Source organism: Arachis duranensis, unplaced genomic scaffold (genome assembly GCF_000817695.3).
Source record: "Arachis duranensis cultivar V14167 unplaced genomic scaffold, aradu.V14167.gnm2.J7QH unplaced_Scaffold_57721, whole genome shotgun sequence".
Lineage (NCBI taxonomy): Eukaryota > Viridiplantae > Streptophyta > Magnoliopsida > Fabales > Fabaceae > Arachis > Arachis duranensis.
In genome coordinates this window covers 47,024-56,877 of record NW_026264970.1, presented here as the reverse complement: position 1 = coordinate 56,877, position 9,854 = coordinate 47,024, and the positions used below count along the sequence as shown (strand labels likewise).

Here is a 9,854-nt window from a genome sequence, read left to right as displayed (position 1 = left end):
TGTGGTTGTTAAGGGACTAGAATTGGCCGTTGGCCTGGGGTTGAATACCACCGGATCTCCTTGAATTAACAAATTCGCTCAGGCGAACAAGATCGGCACAACTACTGGCTTTATTGTCTTTCTTTCCTTTAATTTAACCTTTGTGTTCGGTAGCATGCCTCGCCTCCGGATCAGCGTATAAACGCTTCCCAACTCCCTTCCTGCAGTAAACACAAGCATGTATCTCTCAAAGCCTTCGCTCAGGATCTGCCATAATGGGCCCTTCTTCTTGGCCTTTCCATTGGTAGACGTTGGTTCATGCAGCGGGATAATGATGTATCTAATGTGGCCAGTAGACCAGGAAGTAGGATGTCGGCCCTACAGTAGTAGAAACTGGAGAATTTCCCTCTTTTCCTTTGACTATAATAATTCCACCAGTTTGAGATTGATCGACGAAGTAATCACATAAGGGAGAGATTCGAGACTGACTACATAATAGCATTTATGCGAGCATGCCGCTCTTCTTTCGGGATCTCGAGTCCTTCTTTATTGACTTCTGGTGCGCTCTGCTAACCAGATCGGGAGGTTAAATAGTTTACTAAAGCTAGCGACTGGGGTATGCTAGTCCTACCGAAACCGAAGCATTGACTTGATCGATCGTTTTCTACGTTAGAGACCCAAATCCTTTCATAGCACAATTAGCTGCTGGTAAACATGCCAGCTATCACACATCTCACTTGACGCAGAGTCAGCGCGAAGAAAGGCGGATCCACCGGTTGGTTGAGGTTCTGCACTAGATCCACTTTCTTTTCTTCTCCTACGATATTTTCATTTCGAGTTAGAGGAGCAGACCACTCTACTAACTTTATCTTAGAGCTCGATAGGTACCTTTCTTTCACATTGACTCTACTTTGTTTAGGGTAATAGCAGCACGGCAAGATCATTTCGGCACAGCTTAATCAGGTTTTCGGCTCTTCTGTCAAAAAGAGGATCTTAGGCCTACCGGTGACCGGCTTCGCGGGCTAAACCACTCAAGCATATGGCCTGATCCACTCTTGGCGTTGCTCTATTGGGCAGAGGTTTCTCGATCAACTAATTGACGAAAGAGGGGGAACCTGATTTGAGATCTTGTACTAAGCCCCTTAAGAGGGGGCGGTAGACTGAACACCAACAGAATCTTCACAAAGTGAAAAGCAGAATCTTAATCATAATAAGCTAACTATGTCGACTCAATGAATAACTGATTAGACCTCCTCTCTTATGATATTCGTTATTGAATTAACACCTAAATAACTAAAAATGGGAACCTTTACCAATAAGCGTTATTCGTTAGGCCAAACTGAAAATAAAGCCCATAACAGAAACAGCAAACCCGGCCTCACATACCATTGAGATTGAAACGCCTCTATCCTCTGGCTTCCTTCTTCGTGTGGGAGCAGCGATGATGCCCAACTTCGTTCATGATGTCAGCAACTGGACATAAACGGAAAGACCATAGACCGCAGAGGATTTTAAGTTACCTTATTCGATATTCGATGGAACCATACCATAGCGGGGAGCCTGTAGTACATTTATGGGATCATGACAAAGACCTCCCCCTGCCTCTCCCGGGATCAGGAAACTAGCAAGCGGATCAGACTTGGTTGGAACGAACCAACTGCAAGGCGGCCTTCCTCGTTACATTTTCATAACCGCTTCCACTTATTTATTTGGATGGGGCAAATCCCACTATAACGTAGGCATAAAAAAAGAAGAGGTTTATGAAATCCAGCAACGCGGTGGTTTTGAAAGACACGGTTCGACAATACCTGTGATCGGAAAAGGTATGGCACATCTCGGGGCATAAACCAGCGAGGAGATAATTATGTATTTCCAGAAAGGAAAAGGGGGGCTTTACTCCACACTCCATGTCCCGCATAGAGAAGTCAATTCATCAACTGGCTTGGTGTCGGCGCTCGGCTTGAAGAACCGGAATTGGCGACTTTGCCTCCTCTCTTTGGATTGGAATAGTCTTATTTAGTAGACAGAGCTGGATGTTCATGTTACAAGTTCCTTTTACCTCGTCTCTGAACACGTAACCCGAGTAGTGGCTTCTTTCTTTGCTTTGACTTCCAGCCCACCTTCACTAAGAAGCAACCAGCCCATAGGAATAAGGAAGATCAGCGGAAATGGCTAGCCCAGAATTAGCCGGTCGGCTTAATTTGGCGATAGATTAGCCTCAAGCCAATCAAAACCATCCTATCGGCGGAGGATTGGCATTGGAAGAGAGGCGTGAGACACTCTACTCTATTATCTAAGTGATTGAGATCTAATCAAACAAAAGGGATCCAATCCTTTCTTAGCCAGAAAAGGGGATCCTTCATTCTTTCGCACCGTATCTCCTCGGGTTCATGGAAGAGTCTGGATGCGAGAGAGAAAGACGGGTATTGTACTAATGGTCTTGACCCAGCCCCATGGAATCGGGAGACAAGTATGAACCCTTAACCTCTATTCTATTACATCAACCAGCAACCCAAGCAAGACTGAGGATCCGAGTTCAGCTGCTTTCTCAAGAGATTCAGGTTCGATAGCCACTTCCACTTCACATAAAGTTTAGGAGTTAGGAGCTTGATAACATCTTCTTTTTACGTGATTCGGCGATATGGATTTGCCCCAGTCTCCATTTTTCTTACTACATATAAATGGGAATCAAGAAAAGAATTGATTCCTCTTTTTAAAGACAGTAGAACAAAGAACTTAATCTACATGACTGGCAGGTGACAAGGAATGGGGGGAGGGGGAAAGTCAGGTCATCTTCAGATTCCCGCCCTAAGCTAAAGGGAATTGATCAAGGGAGAACATGATCTCAGGTTTTCTTTCTACCCCGAGCTTCTATCTATTCTATCTATAATGTCTTCAACAAGCTAGCCAGTTCCAAGGGAAAAAAGACAGCATGTTTAGCCCGATATCTCTCATGTACCTTGGTTCCAGATCAATGAATGCGGAATAAATATTGGCGGTTTCCGATTCGTTACAGCTTGCTCACCATGCCATCGGGATCCGAGGATTGCTTTGTTTAAAAGAAACTTTTAATTCAAAGCGCTTAGTTGGGTTCAGCTCTATAGGTCGAAGCAGGTTGATTGGTTCAGGGCTACGCGCCTATCTGCTCTCTCAAGTCTAATACGCCCCTTATTCCCTTTTCTGTTAGGCCTGCCTTGCCTTGATTCAAATGACGTGGGTCGTCCAGTTCGTCATATCGCATCAGTGGAATCCTATTCTCCGCTTTCTTTTCTGAATACAGGACGAACAAGTAGTCCAAGTAGACCCATTAGGGGGAACGAGATGAAACCTTTCCATTTTATCTTCGATTGACTTTGAGCTAACGGGAGAAGTCCACTAAAGAACTTAACTCAAGAAGCCTAGTGAGGAGGGGGTTAATCAGCCATTTCCTTCGCTTGCCAAGTAAAGTATAAAGGCAAACACAACCGCACTGCTTTTCTCCAATCGGGGAAGTAGGGGGGGCCACCCTTTTCCCCTTAGCCCTCCTTCTCACTCCCTAACCTAAGGAATGAAAGAAAGGCCACGTCCAGACAACTACCACAAAAAAATAGTAAAACAAGTTTCAAGTAATAGATCTTTTTTTAAGTAGGAGTTGCCCCTATTAAGTTAAGGGAAGAGAATTTCTTTATTGTTTAGTTTAAAGCAATCAATTTCCGAGAAGAGTTTTGCAGGGAAAGCAAAAGAAGAAAGAGGATCGAGACAGGAACCTTACTCTCTTAGCATAGGCTTGAAGCCCTCATGTCCTATAGGAAGTGGAAGTAAGAAATCCTATCCATCTTTTTATCGAAAAATATCGAAATCTATAATGAAGAAATCATATCGTGCTTATATATAGGATCCTCTAAATCCTCAGACACCGAGACTATGGGGAATCCATATTAACGATAAGATTCCCAAACAAGAAACCACCTTCCCATCTCCGGGCTTAAGAATTTCCAATTGAACTCCTTCATCCATACAACAGGAATTCTCTAGAAATAAGAGAACCTTTTTTTTTACTTTTCATGCAGTTCCGATTGGAACAAGCATTTTTTGAGAGAATCGTGCGAAGGGCAAGTCCGGAAACTTAGAAACAAAATATCTGTAAAAAGTAAAATAAAACCGGACGAAGAAATCGGACGGGCGGTATTCTTTCGTCGGCCCGGTTTCTCCCTTTCTTGTCTAGTGTATTAGACTCCATTATAGGTCATTCGGAAGGGCTCCGTTTCAATTTTAGGGCATAACGTTGTGGTTGTTCCCTCTCCTTTACTTATCGAATAGGGGCGAGTGACTTCGTACCTCTCCTGACTGAGAAAAAGAAGTTCCAGAGGCATCCTCCATTCATATCGATTTGGGTTTTTCTGCACCATATTTGGATCTGCCTCTTCTTCGATCCGGAATTCCCAACAAATCCTTTACTCCTCGAATACAATGGGATTTCACACCTGGCAAATCTTTCACTCTACCTCCTCTTATTAAGACCATAGAATGTTCCTGCGAATTATGACCTTCGCCCGGAATGTGAGCAAATATATCATGTCGATTGCTCAATCGTACTTTGGCTATCTTACGTGGAGCTGAATTAGGTTTTTTCGGTGTTCTCGTTGAAACACGCGGGCGTACTCCTTGCTTCTGGGGACATTGATCCGAAGCTCTAGTACGGTCCGTGCGCCGTTTTTCTTCTCTACCATGACGAATCAATTGATTTAATGTAGGCATCGCTCTTTCCTTTGTCCTTCCTCCCTATTTTTGCCCTATCACTAGTGATTACTCCCGATCCGAAGCACCCCTTTTCCATTCATAGAGAGATCCAATCGTCAAAATCAATAAAAAGGCCATCATAGACCAAGATCCAAACGGATCAATCTTGTTGGGAGGTACTGCCCAAGGAAAGGAAAAGGTGACTTCCGGATCAGGAATAATAAATAAAATTGAAACAAGATAAAATCGTATATCGAAACGACTTCTGGCATCACCGAAAGGATCGAAACCACATTCGTAGGCCGACAATTTTTCTGGATAGGTCCAACTATTGGAAGCAAAGGGAAAAGGAACACCGAGTGGGATCAAAGAAACTAGCAGACTGATCACTAAAGAGATACAAATAGGTGCAAATTCTGACATGACCACAGCCCACTTGGTTCTTTCGCTCCTTGCTCGCGGAGCGGCATACAGAAAAAAGAAAGGGTAGTACCAATGAAGCCGACCATTAATGACTTGTTCGAACACCGGGAGTCGGGGTTGGCCTATTGATTCCCTGCGTTATTTTAGCTGCAACGGTATAAGACATAAAAACGAAATGAATGATTTAGCTCCCCGATGACTTCATGGGTGGGTCCCGAATCCCGGGGATACCCAAATATGCCGTGAACTAAAAAATAACTACCAAAGACAACAAATCCCACATTATCATTCTTCAAATTCATAGCTGTCAAGATCTCGTTCCTTGATTTGCCGCTCGAAGATGTCGTTCATTATTTGACGCGACCTTTCTTTTACAGGATTATTTGCCGGGTTGTTGGCTATATCCGCCAATACCTCAACGAGTCTAGCTTTACTCTTCCAATTGGGTCCAACTACCAGCTCGAAGACCCGACGATATTTACTGTAAGAAGGGGGTCGGTCAAAGAGCGTGTCCATATCGGATTTCAAGTAATCCATGATTATTCGGCGAATAGCCCAATAACCATGGGGTTTATTGTCAGCTTCCATCGTGTCATCCACTGGTGCTTGTATGGGAGCCGGCTGCTCCACCTCATAATCACTGCCAATGGATGGTAACGACGGGACAGACGGAACTGAGCCTGCTGGTAAGGGTGGCGGGTCATAAGGGACCGATGGAAAGGACTCCCAAGGGGAGTTTGATTCCCTCGGATGAGACGTCCCCCATCTCCTTCGAGAAATAGTCCCACTTCTGATTGCAGTAAGAAAGGAAAAATACTGCTACATAGCCGCCCTTCCTAAGATGTCTTCTGTATTACTTTCTTGTGCAAAAATCATTCCCTCAGAAATAGGATCGTAACCTTCAAGGGAGGCTTGCTATGCGATATCCTTTAGGACTTACTCGACTCTAGATAGCCTTTGGAACCTATTCCATTAAGCCTAGTGACATCAATCCCCTTAGTTCAAGCGCAAGGGAATGGATCAAAGAACAAAAAACCTTTCCAATCCAGTCCCTTTACTAGGCAGCAGCTCCCGCTGTTAGTGCAATTGAATTAGAATATGCTCTTACTGTTGGAGAATACCCTGCAACTCACTATTCCATTTCAACTCTTACTAGATTTTAATATTATACATTATACGCAAAGCCATTCTCTCGTAAGCGGAGAACCATAAGTCCATCAATCCATAGTAGAAATAGTAATAGAATAGTCCAGTAGCGGGTTTGTAGAGTATGCGCTTTGGTAAGCACCGGACAGCACAGAAGCTTCTCGGCTGCCCTATCACACACGAGGATAGAAGGCGGGTCAGTTACTGTCCTGCCTGGCTTTCTATTTTCGTGTGACATCATTAACTGGCATTTTCTTTTTCTCTAGTCACATAGCGGAATTCTAATCCATTAGGTTCTTCGATTTTATTCTTCAGAAACGAGAGACAAGAAAACATATTTTTTATCGAAAAAAAAGAACAATATCAAATAGACCAAGATCCAATTTCGGGTCATTTCTTGGTGAACATAATCCGCCAAAGTATCTTCGATCCCTTCATTTATGTGCCAGAATAAAGAGAGATTTGGTAGGAAAGTGGAAGATTGAGTATATTAGGGAGTGGTAAAGCTGCAGTAATTCTTTGGGGTTCTCTTTGTCTTCGAGCTTTCATTCCTCAATCCACTGTTTCGTTCCCTCATATACCTCCCCACCAATAGATAGAGACAAATAGGAATAACCGAACCACGTCTACAAAATGCCAGTACCATGCAGCTGCTTCAAAGCCAACGTGATGCTCCTTGGTCAGATGACCAAGATATTGGCGAATACCACATATGATCAAGAAAAGAGTACCTATAATCACATGAAAACCATGAAAGCCAGTTGCTAAGAAAAAGGTAGAACCATAAATACTATCTGAAATAGTGAAGGGTGCTTGATAATATTCCATTCCTTGAAAGCCAGTGAATACTAGAGCCAGTGAAACGGTAGCTACTAAAGCGTAAACTGCTCGTTTTTCCTTCCCCGCGAGTATAGCATGATGAGCCCAAGTTACGGCTGCTCCGGATGAAAGGAGAATAGGGGTATTAAGAAAGGGGATTTCCCGAGGATCTAAAACCTCAATCCCTTTTGGGGGCCAAATACCTCCGATCTCTACCGTAGGTGCCAAAGAAGAATGAGAAGAAGCCCGAAAAAAAGCAAAAAGGAACATAACCTCCGATACGATGAACGGAATAGAACCATATCGAGGTCCTAATTGTACGACTTTGGTATGATGTCCTTCCAACGTGGATTCACGTAGAACATCGCGCCACCATACAAACATGGTATATAGGATAAATAGAAGGCCCAAACTTAGAAGTGTTGCACCCCCTTGAAATGAGTGCATGTACATCACACCTCCTACGGTGGTTGCCAAAGCTCCGAGTGAACCCGAAATCGGCCATGGACTTGGATCTACCAAATGATAAGAATGCCTCTGAGATTCAATCATAAACCACTTTGCCTCGGTTGTATGTAAACCCCCCCTTCACCCCCACCCCCTAAAGTGGTAAAGAAGGGCTCTTTTGGGTATATATCTATAGATTTCTATCTGACTGGACAAAGAAATAGGAAGGGATGGTTCTTTCATTGCATTGATAGAAGTCTAACTAGAAAAAGATCTCTCTATTAAGAAGAGAATCGTAGGTTTGACCGACGAACTACGTGGGAAAATGGACCTTCTTTCTTTGATTTTCAGCAAGCATTTTTTGAAAGTCACAATTCTATTCAGTTTGGTTTCGGAAAACTTGCTGGTCGCGGATTAGTGCGATTCTTACTATGTCATTTCTGGATGGATTTTCGTTGATCGGATCACCACACCCGGCTTTCCTTACTAACCACCAACCCAATCTAGAAGAAAGACTCAAAGTGACTACATCTCCTTCGGACCCTGACGTGAACGGCAGCTTTCATTGAGTCTAAGTTTGATGATCGAACATTCTTTCGATTGCATGTGTTAAGCAAAGCACGCACAATTGAACAAAAGATAGAAGATCAAACTCCTCAATAGTCAGATAGGATCGTAGGCGTACGGTGACCGGCTTCGCGAGACCTTATCGGTCTACTCAAGGCGTTGCTCTATTGGGCGCAGCTTTCTTGATCTAGCTTTCTGACTAACTGAATAGGCTCTTTTCAATTCTTTCTTCTCTTACGATATTTCGGTCACATTACTTCGAAAAGCGTCCTTAATCTTATATACGATACCACCCACTTCCTCCCTTTCTTCCCCTGTTCCGGAGATCGATAGAGCCCTCTCGAAACCTAGCTGTGTGAGTTGGGGGGCAATGTGCAAGCAACTTCATACCCGAATGGCTACTTTTTCCTTTCTCCTGCAAGGTATAGAACAACTAAGGGTACTGGTCCTGCCTGCTCGCTTTGGTTCTGCTTCTTGGTCAGCACAGAAGCAGGTTCTGAAAGACAACCAGCCATTGAGAATCACTATTGTGGTTCCTAATCGGGATGGAGATTCCGGTCCGGTGTAGGGGACACCTTATTCTTGATCTAGGGCTCAAAAGTAGCCTGCGCTAAGCAGGGACCTCTTTGGTTCCATCTGTCCACATTCTTCTTCCATCTAGGGGAATTCGGGCTTGATTGTTCCGTGTAGTCGATTTGCTCAGTGCCCCCCCATGAACAAAGTCCATGAGCTCGAGAAGAGAAGTCAGGCCTTCGGTCAAGAGAGGTCCGGCCCTTCCTAATCATTCTGAATTCGTTGCGGGCTTCTTTCGAGCTGATCAGTCAGCTTCCAGTTACCCAACCAATCCTGTTGATCCTTACCTACGGAAAGGGGTTTTTGAGGTAAGAGAAGCCCTCGTCCATCTTTCGGTGATCAGGAGAGTAAGCCGGAGATAGGTCCGTGTTTTCGTCAGCTACAACGTATTTGATTGAAAATCTTCTTAGCCGAAGAAGCCCAATGAACTGATCGAGGAGCAGCAATAAATGGGCTGACAACATGGACAGCATAAATCAGTCCCCCAGCGTCGGTAGAATGCACTGGAAGAGGTTTTTCGACTGGTCTATTCATGATTGATACATCTTCTCTGATGCACCCTCTAGATTTCATTGGGCTATCCAGTCACCCGATGCTCCAATCGATCGAGGTTAGTGGTGACAACGAAAAGGCTTTTTTTTTAAGCCAGCTGCGGCTTCTTTCAGTGATAGCTTTTGTGGCTAGCTCATTATCTTGTTATCTTGGTAAAAACGAAAAAAGACTATTTCTTTAGTGGCAGTGGCCAAGCAAAATAGCTCAAAGATGAATCGCCCGCCCCCCCTCCTATTCATTGTGAAAACCCGGCAACTTTCTATATATATAAATATTAATATAACGAACTCGGAGAAGTAAGATGGGGGCGATTGGCGCATGGGTTGACTTTATCCTTTCCGGCAGTCCCTTAGCCAAAAGTTAGCTGATAAGGAATGGTCCGTTTTTTAGTATTAATCCAGCGACTGGCCTTGCCTTATCGAATAGGGGCGATATCCGAAGTATGGTTAGCTCGCTAGTTATATGCTTAACACATGCATCTGAGGTCAGCAAAAGTTGTCTCTGCTTGGACCTGCCTTTCGGTCAATCAAGGAAGTGCATCGAATTGGCTTCTTCGAAAGAAGCCTTAAGAGCGAGTAGTCTTTTGATTTAGTAGAAAGCCTGTTAAAACCATCTGATAAGTGATGAGA

At 44.0% G+C, this 9,854-nt stretch overlaps 3 protein-coding genes across 3 annotated transcripts; all 3 read right to left on the bottom strand.

Moving 5' to 3' along the window:
* Positions 1–226: 226 nt before the first annotated feature.
* Positions 227–4,856, bottom strand: LOC127744545 (ribosomal protein S12, mitochondrial). Its single transcript, XM_052256659.1, has one exon. It carries the CDS (start codon positions 4,714–4,716, stop codon positions 4,339–4,341), a length of 378 nt encoding a protein of 125 aa, XP_052112619.1. The 5' UTR covers positions 4,717–4,856; the 3' UTR covers positions 227–4,338.
* LOC127744546 (NADH-ubiquinone oxidoreductase chain 3) lies at positions 4,765–6,548 on the bottom strand. Its single transcript, XM_052256660.1, has one exon. The coding sequence runs from the start codon at positions 5,119–5,121 to the stop codon at positions 4,765–4,767; it is 357 nt and encodes a 118-aa protein (XP_052112620.1). The 5' UTR covers positions 5,122–6,548.
* A 60-nt stretch (positions 6,549–6,608) lies between these two features.
* Positions 6,609–8,326, bottom strand: LOC127744544 (cytochrome c oxidase subunit 3). The gene has a single exon (XM_052256658.1). The coding sequence runs from the start codon at positions 7,636–7,638 to the stop codon at positions 6,841–6,843; it is 798 nt and encodes a 265-aa protein (XP_052112618.1). The 5' UTR covers positions 7,639–8,326; the 3' UTR covers positions 6,609–6,840.
* Positions 8,327–9,854: the final 1,528 nt, after the last annotated feature.